This window comes from Cherax quadricarinatus, chromosome 92 (genome assembly GCF_038502225.1).
Source record: "Cherax quadricarinatus isolate ZL_2023a chromosome 92, ASM3850222v1, whole genome shotgun sequence".
Taxonomy (NCBI): Eukaryota; Metazoa; Arthropoda; class Malacostraca; order Decapoda; family Parastacidae; genus Cherax; species Cherax quadricarinatus.
In genome coordinates, this window is record NC_091383.1 from 3,309,721 (window position 1) to 3,323,907 (window position 14,187).

Here is a 14,187-nt window from a genome sequence, read left to right on the forward strand (position 1 = left end):
CAAGCGCATGGCCTCTTATACCGTAATGATTAAGTTTGTGGAGTAGGATGTCGTGGTCTACTGTGTCAAAAGCTTTTCTTAGGTCAATAAAAATTCCTAGTGGATATTCCTTATTTTCCAATGCTGTGTAAAGCAGATCTAGCATTTTTATGATTGCATCATTAGTGCTTTTATTTTTCCTGAATCCAAATTGGCAGGGGTTGAGTATGTTTTGAGCCGTTATAAATGAATACAGCCTCCTGTGCACGAGTTTCTCAAAGATTTTGGATAGCAATGGTAAGTTAGATATTGGCCTATAGTTGTTTAAGTCTGTAGGGTCACCACCTTTATGTATTGGTGTAACCCTTGCCATCTTGAGTAGTTTCGGGAAGGTGCTAGTCTCTAGTGACTTGTTAAAGAGTAATGAAATAGCATGCGAAAGGACATGGGCCGCTCGCTTGTACAGTAATGGTGGGACATGAGACAGATTCCCCGAGTTATTTTTAAGTGACTATATAATTTCGGTGACTTCCGTGGGCTCAGTTGGTGCAAGATAGAAGGAATTAGGGAAATTCCCATCTAGGTAGTCCCCGGCATGGGCATTGGTATGTGGGATTTTACTGGCGAGATTAGATCCTATGGTTGAGAAGAAGTCGTTTATCTTGTTAGCTGTGTCAGTGGGATGTAGTGGTGTTTCATTAGGTTTAGTTAGGACAATATTCTTGGTTTTTCTCAGTTTGTGGGTCCCTAGAATCTGAGAGTGTTTTCCAGGTCTTTTTTATATCTCCTCTAGTGTCTGTGAATCTACTGGAGTAGTATAGTTGTTTGGCTTTCTTTATTACTTTGGTGAGAGCTGATGAATAGTGTTTAAGAATATCTTTGTGTATTAAGCCCTGTCTATATTGCTTTTCATATTGGTGTTTCTTGTCAATGGATTTCAGAATGGTGCTGGTTAGCCATGGGCAACCAAGCCGTTTGTTTGTGATCTGTTTTGTTTTTATAGGACAATGTTTGTTGTATAGTCTAAGTAGTTTGTTAAGAAAAATGTCTGCCCAGTCATCAATACCATTGGCCTTGGAGAATTCTGTAGGCCAATCAACAGTCTCTAGGTCAGCTGTGAACTTCCTTACTGAGGCCTCGTCATGGAGTCTAAATGAGACTTTGTTGTATTCAAGTGGTGGTTTACTAATGTTTGTCAGGTGGAAGGTAGGGTAGTGGTCTGTAGTGCTATCTGTGATTATCCCTGATTTAAGGGGGGCTAGTATATTGGTCCATATGTGGTCTATTATGGTGTTTATACTGCCCTGGATCCTACTGTGGCTTGTAGGATGGTGTTTATACTGCCCTGGAGCCTACTGTGGCTTGTAGGATGGTGTTTATACTGCCCTGGAGCCTACTGTGGCTTGTAGGATGGTGTTCACATTGTTGTAAACAATGCAAGTTATCTGGACACTCAACACTACACAACACACACAACACAAGACACACTACACAAGACACACTACACAAGACACACTACACAAGACACACTACACAAGACACACTACACAAGACACACTACACAAGACACACTACACAAGACACACTACACAAGACACACTACACAACACACACACTACACAAGACACACTACACAAGACACACTACACAACACACACACTACACAAGACACACTACACAAGACACACTACACAAGACACACTACACAAGACACACTACACAAGACACACACACTACACAAGACACACACACTACACAAGACACACACACTACACAAGACACACTACACAAGACACACTACACAAGACACACTACACAAGACACACTACACAAGACACACTACACAAGACACACTACACAAGACACACTACACAAGACACACTACACAAGACACACTACACAAGACACACTACACAACACTCTACACAACACACTCTACACAACACTCTACACAACACACTCTACACAACACTCTACACAACACACTCTACACAACACACACTACACAACACACTCTACACAACACACACTACACAACACACTCTACGCAACACACTACACAACACACTCTACGCAACACACTACACAACACACTACACAACACACACTACACAACACACACTACACAACACACACTACACAACACACACTACACAACACACACTACACAACACACACTACACAACACTCACACTACACAACACACACACTACACAACACACACACTACACCACACACACTACACACACTACACAAGACACACTACACAAGACACACTACACAAGACACACTACACAAGACACACTACACAAGACACACTACACAACACACACACTACACAAGACACACTACACAAGACACACTACACAACACACACACTACACAAGACACACTACACAACACACACTACACAAGACACACTACACAACACACACAACTACACAAGACACACACAACTACACAAGACACACACAACTACACAAGACACACACAACTACACAAGACACACACACTACACAAGACACACTACACAAGACACACTACACAACACACACTACACAAGACACACTACACAACACACACTACACAAGACACACTACACAACACACACTACACAACACACACTACACAAGACACACTACACAAGACACACTACACAAGACACACTACACAACACACACTACACAACACACACTACACAAGACACACTACACAACACACACTACACAACACACACTACACAACACACACTACACAACACACACTACACAACACACACTACACAACACACACTACACAACACACACTACACAACACACACTACACAACACACACTACACAACACACACTACACAAGACACACTACACAACACACACTACACAACACACTCTACGCAACACACTACACTACACACACTACACAACACACTCTACACAGCACTCTACACAACACACTCTACGCAACACACTACACAACGCACACTACACAACACACACTACACAACACACTCTACGCAACACACTACACAACGCACACTACACAACACACACTACACAACACACTCTACGCAACACACTACACAACGCACACTACACAACACACACTACACAACACACACTACACAACACACTCTACGCAACACACTACACAACGCACACTACACAACACACACTACACAACACACTCTACGCAACACACTACACAACGCACACTACACAAGACACACTACACAACACACACTACACAACACACTCTACGCAACACACTACACAACGCACACTACACAACACACTCTACGCAACACACTACACAACACACACTACACAACACACACTACACAACGCACACTACACAACACACACTACACAACACACTCTACGCAACACACTACACAACGCACACTACACAACGCACACTACACAACACACTCTACGCAACACACTACACAACGCACACTACACAAGACACACTACACAACGCACACTACACAACGCACACTACACAACGCACACTACACAACACACACTACACAACACACACTACACAACACACACTACACAACACACTCTACGCAACACACTACACAACGCACACTACACAACGCACACTACACAACGCACACTACACAACACACACTACACAACACACTCTACGCAACACACTACACAACGCACACTACACAAGACACACTACACAACACACACTACACAACACACTCTACGCAACACACTACACAACGCACACTACACAACACACTCTACGCAACACACTACACAACACACACTACACAACGCACACTACACAACGCACACTACACAACACTACGCAACACACTACACAACACTACACAACACACTCCAGCGGGTATCCTCCCACTTGTCACATCCTGGGACTATTTTAATCGCCTGGCACCAACAACCTAAAACATTCAGAGTGCCGAGTAGTGCCAAGTTGTCCCTCCCTCTCCCTCTCTCCCTCTCCACCTCCTCTCCCCCCTCTCCACTGTTTGGCCTCCACCGACCTACCTACTATGTTGGGGGGATTGGGGGGGGGTTGGCGTGGGCAGGCGTGTGCTCAGGGTATTGATGGGCAGGCGTGGGTTGGCCATACAGTGCGCGAGTGAGGTGTTGAGAAGGTGTATGTGTTCTGGCTTCCACTAAACCAGATATAAAGAACTAATTCACTGTATGATGCAAAGTTCGTTATAAGATAAGACAAAATGCAGGTCACTATAAGAATGGGAACTAATGTGTGATTACAAAATAATTAAAAGTTCTGCGTTATGCTGGATATTTTTCTTCGAGCTTAAGAACACTGATCTACACACTGCAAGCATCAATACAGCTTTATTTTCTCTTTGTTCTGTGTTCACCCTGTGTTCTGTGTTCACCCTGTACTCTGAGCTCAATCAAGGAGCTCCCAGAATCGACTCTGTTAAAAGAAATGTGAATAATAGGATTAGCAAACGTAATATTTACCGAAGTAAATTTTATGTAAGACAGAAAAACTCAGTGAATACGCCGGAAAAATAATATTAATGAGGGTGAGCAGTCGACTCTGGGGAAACAGTGAAATGTTTGGGAAGTAGTGACAGAGATTAGTGAATTGTGTGGGGAGAAGAGGCACTGATTTCTGGAGTGTTTGGAAAGTGAGAGAGGCAGTGAGAGGCAGTGTGGGCAGAGACACTGTAGCAGCAACAGTAGCTAGAGACGCAAGTGTATTATTTATCCTGCTCTCAGACCAGTCTACGTGTGAAGTATACCTTTTTGCACAGGTATCCCAGCGAGGGATACCTGTGCTGTGATTCTAGTTTCATCACCCAGCGAGGGATACCTGTGCTGTGATTCTAGTTTCATCACCCAGCGAGGGATACCTGTGCTGTGATTCTAGTTTCATCACCCAGCGAGGGATACCTGTGCTGTGATTCTAGTTGCATCACCCAGCGAGGGATACCTGTGCTGTGATTCTAGTTGCATCACCCAGCGAGGGATACCTGTGCTGTCATTCTAGTTGCATCACCCAGCGAGGGATACCTGTGCTGTGATTGTGTTGGAAATGAAGAAGATTCACTTGTGACTCTAAATGCATCACCCAATGACATTTTTAAGGTTTTTAAGTTTCCTTCGTGGTTTATGAAGGTAGTTAATAAACTAAGAGAAGGACAAAGTTGAAAGAAGTCAAATATGAGAGGAGGAAGTCAAACTTATGAGAAGACAGGCAAAGTTGACAGAAAGACTTAGTGTGTGGAACAGGTGGTAGACACGTGCTTTACACCTGTTATAAAAACACCTGTGGCTTCTGACACTGTTCCACATTTCTCACACACTTCTAAGAGTCTCCAACGTTTTCTAACTTTTTATCTGTGATTTAACGTGCTGTGGGATTACTTATCTTTATGCGTTAAAATAATGTGCAGGTGAAGCTCTTTTTTTCACTTGTGAGTAATTTTTATTGTTTGTTATATAGGAATGTGAAATACTTGTAGTCGACTGAGACTTGTTATTAATCTTTTTGACATTAATAGAACTTAAGTGTATCTTGTGTATCGCTGGACACACTCGCCACTATGCCTGTGTCTTCTTTTTATGGCCATAGTGGCTACGTTAACCGTCCCTTCACTAGAAGCAATAGCAGCAGCTATATTCCTACTTTAGATTCTTTTAAGTACTCCTTAGCTGACACTCGAAGTAAGGGCAACTCCTCTGAAGACAATCCCGCTAACTACTTTAGATCGAAGTACATAATTCCCGAAGATGTTCCTGCTTCTAGTTATCTAGCTCCTGCGTTCACACCGACTTCTAGAAGTGGCTATCAGCTGACAAAAATCACCTCTACCGACAATATATCGCAATACAAGAGTCTTCCAGAGGACAACAGGATTCAGAAATCAACTTCAACCTCAAGTTTCTTGACCGGAAACACAGCCAATATTCAGAAAAATTTCACCACTCCGGAACACATGAGCGCAATGGCGTTATACACAACTTCCAGACCTAAATATTCCGACTACAGTCTTAACTTACCCAAGACAGTAACCCCTGTGGAAAATAAACAACCTGAAGAACGCAAATTTGTAGGAAGGTGCGGCAACCAGTCAACCTATGCAAACATGTACTTAGCGAGAGTTAATAAAACGAAGGATGTCCGACCAAAGGAGATAGATACCAGAGACATAAATACGACAGATAAACCTAAAAACGCCAATTGGTTCAGAGCCGACCGAGGGAGAGAGGACGAGGGATTAATATCCAGGAATCGACAAGTAGTTCGTCTTACAATCAAAAGAGAAAAGAATGAGCCCCAGGATCCCTTTATAGTGAAGAATAAAACTATTAATACCATCGCGCAAAGACTCATCGAAAAATATAAAGTAAATGAAAAGCAGGACTCGTACGCTTATCAACCAACCAGAAGAAGACTCCATCAAGACAGACTGAATGATCAGACTCCCGCTAAGAAAACCCTAACAGGTCGACCTCCGTGTGTTCCAAAGTCTCTCGATAATGTCACACTGCAGGATCAACAAGCCTCCAAGTCTTCACCTGAGAAAATTCAAGAGAATGTTCAAACCAGAAGTGTTCCAAACTTCCCCGACGAAGAAGAGAAGGATATTGACGCTGCTACGATTCTTCACCGCGCGACCACAACGGCAAAGATTAAGAAGGAACTGGAAAGTTGGGAGGAGGTGAAGGATGCAATATATGCGGCCGTCTTGCATCCTGATGTTGATATAGAATCAGATGAGGAGATGGAGAAGCTGATAAAAGGAGATGCAGGGAGCTCTTCCAGCTCAACCAAAGAGGGCGAGAATGTTGCAAATGACGTAGGCAAAGGTCAGGCCATTATTGGCCAGCTGAAGAGATTCGTTAAGCAACAAGAATCCGTCAAAGGACTGAACAGGAACAAATCCTCAGGGAAAGAATCTTCCGGTTCAAGAAGATCGAGGAAAAGCAAAGAAGAAAAGGGTAACATAAAGGAATTTGGAATATCCAACGAGTCGGGGAAGACAGAAGTAAATTTATCAGTGTTGACGACCAAGGTGGTAGCCGAAGACTCCATGAGCAATATTTATGATTCTTCTGGAAATAATTTTCCAGCTAATGATCATTTGGATAAGCACAAGGGAATGACGGAGAACAGGGAGACAGGCAAGACACAAAGAAGAGAAACTGAGAAGACTGAAGATAAAGAGAGTGTAAGAGACATAACAAAGCCACCGTTACCCATAAGTTGGACTGGAAGACCAGCCAAGCAGAATAAGAAATCTCTACTTTCAGCAGACTTGGTGCTTGCCACCACCAACACATCTGCAGACAAGATAACAAAAGGTAAATTACTGCTACCAGCAGATAGAAAGGAACTAGAGAGTAAAAAACACACAGGCATAATTAGCTCCATCCACACCGTGGAAGACAAAATGCAAGAAAAATCACCATGGTCAACACTGAACAAAAGAGGTACAAGTTCACTCCTCTTACCTGACCTTGTCTTGAATAACCTGACACTTACTAGCAAGAACGAAGTAAAACCTCCAGTAAAACCTGTTCAAACCTCGTCAGAAAACAAACCCTCAGATAATAAGGTAAACGAACAAGAATTACAAAAGAATAATAAGGAAAAATCGGAAGAAATACTTAACGGAAAACTATTTAAAAAGGCACAAAGTTTAGCTTCCTCAGAAGATCTAAACAAAGTGAAAGGAAAAGAAAATAATATAAATAAGTCGTCGATGAATCAAACAGAAAACAGAAAGTTGGAAGATAAAAATGTCCACAAAACAGCAAGAGATGACGAGAAGGACTTTACAAAATGTGCCACTGGCAAAGAAATTCACCAGACAAAGAATAAATTTACGATGCAGACAAAGGTCCTGGAGAGACCACCAGAGACCCCTCAGCTGACACTCTCTCAGACTTGTTCTAAAGTGCACTCAACTTTTCTGGAACACTCGAGTGCTGAGGATAAGACTTCAGAATTTCCACACTTCCCATCTTCTGACAGCTTTGATGAAGGAAACAAAAGAATTCCCATCAAAACACCACCAAATATCGCAGGTCAACCTTATGATCAACGATTAAATTTGACAGCAGGTGAGACGAAAAAAATAAATTCTGGAAAAGAATTAGGATGCGCTGGGACTAAAGAATATTTATTCTGCGAGAAAAATGGGAGGATATCGACAGGAATTACTAAAAGCGAAATATCCAGAGTGTTTCCTGTCTCCAGGGAGAACAAAGAGGAGACAGACACCAAGAAGGAGACTTCTGAGGATGTTAAAGCCAACAGCCCTCGGCAAAGTTGTCTCCAAGTGCCCTGGCGTGAGCACTTACTGAACACTCACGACGGTGATCAAGTGTCGAAAAAGACTCACCAGCAAGAGAGAACACACCTTGACGGTCAAGTACAAGAGAGAACACACCATGACGGTCAAGTACAAGAGAGAACACACCTTGACGGTCAAGTACAAGAGAGAACACACCTTGACGGTCAAGTACAAGAGAGAACACACCTTGACGGTCAAGTACAAGAGAGAACACACCATGACGGTCAAGTACAAGAGAGAACACACCTTGACGGTCAAGTACAAGAGAGAACACACCTTGACGGTCAAGTACAAGAGAGAACACACCTTGACGGTCAAGTACAAGAGAGAACACACCTTGACGGTCAAGTACAAGAGAGAACACACCTTGACGGTCAAGTACAAGAGAGAACACACCTTGACGGTCAAGTACAAGAGAAAACACACCTTGACGGTCAAGTACAAGAGAGAACACACCTTGACGGTCAAGTACAAGAGAGAACACACCTTGACGGTCAAGTACAAGAGAGAACACACCTTGACGGTCAAGTACAAGAGAGAACACACCATGACGGTCAAGTACAAGAGAGAACACACCTTGACGGTCAAATACAAGAGAGAACACACCTTGACGGTCAAGTGCAAGGGAAAACAAACTATGATGGTCAAGTACAAGAGAAAACACACCATGACGGTCAAGTACAAGAGAAAACACACCATGACGGTCAAGTACAAGAGAAAACACACCATGACGGTCAAGTACAAGAGAGAACACAACATGACGGTCAAGTACAAGAGAGAACACACCATGACGGTCAAGTACAAGAGAGAACATACCACAATGGACGTATACAAACGAAAACAAAGGATAACCAGCAAGAAGATAAAGAGAAAACAAGTGTTAGAGGCACTGGAATATTATCAGAGACTAGAACAAAGAAGAATGAGGAGAAAGGAACTCTCAGGTATACCAAGCAGTCAGGGATACCTACAAGAATAAACGAAGGAATACACCAGGCTCAGGAAGAAGCAAGAAAGAAGATTGCTTTAAAAGAAGAAAGCGAATTCAAAGAGAAGTCCAATCTTGAGAAAGAGACAAAGGAAACAAAGGAGAAACACGAGTCAAAGATTGAGAAAGAAAGAGAAGAACAGGAAAAGAATAAGTTGAAGATCGGGATAGAAATGGAAGAAAGAGTGCCAAGGTGTGAGAAAACTGCGGATATTAATGAAATACAAGAAAGCAAAACGATGAGAGACGAACGAGGGGATAAGAAAACTGAGATAAAGCAGGACACAGTGACTCTAACAGATATATCAATGGCTAAGAGAGCCATCAAAAGACCTCGTCAAATAGTGCCTCCCTCTCTACCACAGAAGGTTATCAGTAATGAGCTGTTGAATGCTCGCAATATACTGAAAAGACCAGTCAAACAGAACCTAATTACTCCCGTTGGCACTACGAAACAAGATGTGATAAATGGTACAATAGTAACTACAGCTGGTAACATAATTTTAAAACAGGAAATATCTCGTTTAGTTCCCCAGAATCAGGGTAACCAGTTCCTACAAGCTAGAAATGTTTTAAAGAAACCTGTAATAAAACCAACTGAAGAGAAAATCGGGAGGATAGAAGAGAGAATCCCAGAGATTAAGATAAGAAAGTTTGTTAAAAAGGTGGGAGAGAGCAGCCAGGTAGATAAGAATATTGTTGAGGAACCTCCTGGTCACACCATCAGGAAACAAAGAGTTCCTCGATCTAGATCTTCCTCCTCTTCCTCAGACGAGGACCTCACAAACAGAAAGAAAGAAGGGAGACCAAAGAGGTTAATGAAGCCAAGACCCACAACTGGTGAGAAGTCTCCCAGTCCTAAGACTCTATCATCTCTGAAGACCAAAGACCCAGAAGTTTCTTGTGTCCTCCAGAAAGAGGATCAAGTTAGCGGACATCAGCAGGAACTATTAAGTACAAAGGAGGGCTCTGGGTCAGTGGATCAAGAGCAGAAGTTGACTGCTTGTCAGTCTGCTGATTCTGGGTATGGTTCGTGCCCAAGTACCCCTCAGCCGACCCCCACAGTCCCAGCAGACTCAGGCTACGGCTCTAGTCCCAGCATCCAGCCACAGGTCCAAGATGAAGATATATGTACTGGTAAGTACTCTGACATAACAGCTCTTGATCCAAGGAATTAAAACCATCCTACCCATAATTATATTTCTTACCTCCACAGTGGAAATAAGTCACTTTGTCTAACTTTTCTGTGTTATCTTAGGTTCTCTACACACATACTATGTATGATAACGTAACTACACATATGCTGCTATGTATGATAACGTAACTACACACATACTGCTATGTATGATAACGTAACTACACACATACTGCTATGTATGATAACGTAACTACACACATACTGCTATGTATGATAATGTAACTACACACATACTGCTATGTATGATAATCTATGTATCTGTATTTGTGAATACCTAAATATACTTACCTATCCCCATGTACTCTGAAACCCACGGGTTTAGCGCTTCCCCATGAATTAAAAGTATCTTGGTGGGAATAATTTGACGTCCCTAAGTCACAGAGTTTATTAGCACTTAATTATAATTACAATAATAACATACATTCACATTAAACATTTTTGAACTATTCCTTGAGAGGGTTTTGGGGGTCAACGCCCCCTCAGCCCGGTCTGTGACCAGGCTTCATGGTGGATCAATCAGGCTGTTATATTGAGTTGCTACATCCAACTCATTCCACTTTTCATAGTCCTGTACAAGTTTATGTAAGAAAAACTAATAGTGGTGTGAGTCACATCCTGGGTGTTAGTGGACTGGTGTGGGTCACATGTTAGTGGACTGGTGTGGGTCACATCCTGGGTGTTAGTGGACTCGTGTGGGTCACATCCTGGGTGTTAGTGGACTGGTGTGGGTCACATCCTGGGTGTTAGTGGACTGGTGAGGGTCACATCCTGAGTGTTAGTGGACTGGTGTGAGTCACATTCTGGGTGTTAGTGGACTGGTGTGGGTCACATCCTGGGTGTTAGTGGAATGGTGTGGGTCACATCCTGGGTGTTAGTGGACTGGTGTGAGTCACATCCTTGGTGTTAGTGAACTGGTGTGGGTCACATCTTGGGTGTTAGTGGACTGGTGTGGGTCACATCTTGGGTGTTAGTGGACTGGTGTGGGTCACATCTTGGGTGTTAGTGGACTGGTGTGGGTCACATCCTGGGTGTTAGTGGACTGGTGTGGGTCACATCCTGGGTGTTAGTGGACTGGTGTGGGTCACATCCTGGGTGTTAGTGGACTGGTGTGGGTCACATCCTGGGTGTTAGTGGACTGGTGTAGGTTGCATCTTGGGTGTTAGTTGATGAAACTCTTCAGGTCACTTGTTCTATCTAGGCTGGAATATTGCTGCACACTAACAGCACCTTTCAAGGCAGGTGAAATTGCTGACCTAGAAAATGTACAGAGAACCTTCACGGCGCGCATAACGGAGATAAAACACCTCAATTACTGGGAGCGCTTGAGGTTCCTGAACCTGTATTCCCTGGAACGCAGGCAGGAGAGATACATGATTATATACACCTGGAAAATCCTAGAGGGACTAGTACCGAACTTGACCACACAAATCACTCCCTACGAAAGCAAAAGACCCAGCAGACACCCCAGTTCATTTGACCAGCTTGCAGAATTTACCAATGCCACAAATGCTGATGAATGGATAGAAAATTTTGTACAAAAACTGCAAGCTCTCTACAAGAAACACTTTCCAATAAAAACGAAGCAAATCAGTACTAAGAGACTAGGCAGCCCATGTCTAACAAATATCATCCTTAGAACCATAGATAATAAACATCGCTATGAAGAACAATATAGACAGGGTTATTAACTAAAGAACTTAGTAAAAACTGTACGTTTGTCCTTGCCAAACTAAAAAGGAAGTCCAAACAACTGTATCATTATAACTGATTCACTGAAACAAGAGGAGATATGAAAAGGACTTGGGAAACAATCTCTCAGATATTGTCCTAGCTAACCCAGTGAACCACATCTCCTGCTTACCTGGAGTTTACCTGGAGAGAGTTTTGGGGGTCAACGCCCCCGTGGCCCGGTCTGTGACCAGGCCTCCTGGTGGATCAGCCCCTGATCAACCAGGCTGTTGCTGCTGGCTGCACACAAGCCAACGTACGAGCCACAGCCCGGCTGATCAGGAACTGACTTTAGGTGCTTGTCCAGTGCCAGCTTGAAGACTGCCAGGGGTCTGTTGGTAATCCCCCTTATGTGTGCTGGGAGGCAGTTGAACAGTCTCGGGCCCCTGACACTTATTGTATGGTCTCTTAACGTGCTAGTGACACCCCTGCTTTTCATTGGGGGGATGGTGCATCGTCTGCCAAGTCTTTTGCTTTCGTAGTGAGTGATTTTCGTGTGCAAGTTAGGTACTAGTCCCTCTAGGATTTTCCAGGTGTATATAATCATGTATCTCTCCCTCCTGCGTTCCAGGGAATACAGGTTTAGAAACCTCAAGCGCTCCCAGTAATTGAGGTGTTTTATCTCCGTTATGCGCGCCGTGAAAGTTCTCTGTACATTTTCTAGGTCAGCAATTTCACCTGCCTTGAAAGGTGCTGTTAGAGTGCAGCAATATTCCAGCCTAGATAGAACAAGTGACCTGAAGAGTGTCATCATGGGCTTGGCCTCCCTAGTTTTGAAGGTTCTCATTATCCACCCTGTCATTTTTCTAGCAGATGCGATTGATACAATGTTATGGTCCTTGAAGGTGAGATCCTCCGACATAATCACTCCCAGGTCTTTGACGTTGGTGTTTCGCTCTATTTTGTGGCCAGAATTTGTTTTGTACTCTGATGAAGATTTAATTTCCTCATGTTTACCATATCTGAGTAATTGAAATTTCTCATCGTTGAACTTCATATTGGCTTGGTGGCAAAAACTATCACTGCCCACGCTGAGGGTCCAGGCTTGATTACCAGCAAGGGTAGAAACATTTTGTGCATTTCCTTACACTGGTTGTTTATGTTCCATCAATAAAAAGGGTACCTGGATGTTAGTCGACTGGTGTGGGTTGCATCCTGGGACATAACTGACCTAATATGCCCCGAAATGCTCTGCATAACAAGCGGCTTTCTTATAGTAGTATGTCATTGATGTCAGCTAGACCTGTGTACCTTGTACATGTGGCTGTAGAAATAAAGATATAATTATTACGATTTCATCTCTACTATAGGATCAAGTGTTGCTGATAAAATTCCAAATGCTAATCCTCAAGCGAGTGATTACTTCGATGAAAACTTCCCAGCGTCCCTCTGTCTTGCTCCAATTGAGTCCACTGAAGTCACCCTGATTATTAATTCACTAAAAACCAAATCAGGAAATTTAGTTCAAGTTCCAGTTGTTCAAACTTGAGCAGCTCACTAGAAACCAGCACTTTCCCAACATTACTCAAGATAGCAAGGGTTACTCAGTACACAATGGTAGAAATCCAACTGATGTAAACAATTACGTATAGGCATCCTCTCCAAGATACACTATGATGTACCACAAACATCACTACTTACAGTATACTACACACTAATCTACCCTTACTTCACCTATGCTCTTTGTGCCTGGGGATCTACAACAGCAAATCACCTCAAGCCAAAAATTCAACTAAAGGTGGCAGTACGAATAATCACACAGTCTGTTGCCATAGCTCCGTGTCTTCCTTTGCAGATGATACCTGGATCACCATGGCAGTGACCTCCATTGAAGACACCATGAGACTCCAAGCGGACATCAACCAAATCTTCGAATGGGCCACTCAAAATATGAAGTTCAATGAGTTGAAATTTCAACTACTCAGATATGGAAAACTTGAAGAAATTAAAAATGTGTCAGGGTATACCAC

The 14,187-nt window shown here is 43.0% G+C and overlaps 1 protein-coding gene across 4 annotated transcripts in view; it reads left to right on the plus strand.

The window, feature by feature from the left end:
• The first annotated feature begins 4,080 nt into the window (after positions 1-4,080).
• Positions 4,081-14,187, plus strand: part of LOC128698384 (uncharacterized) — a 90,115-nt gene continuing 80,008 nt past the window's right edge. Inside the window, exons 1-2 of one of the 4 annotated variants that reach the window (XM_053790607.2) lie at positions 4,094-4,205; positions 5,447-10,428. In XM_053790607.2, the coding sequence (XP_053646582.2) occupies positions 5,547-10,428 (4,882 nt within the window). In that variant the 5' untranslated portion in view covers positions 4,094-4,205; positions 5,447-5,546. Of the gene's footprint in view, positions 10,429-14,187 lie in introns of all 4 variants that reach the window. The other 3 variants (XM_053790608.2, XM_070104454.1, XM_053790606.2) reach the window with 3 other exon arrangements.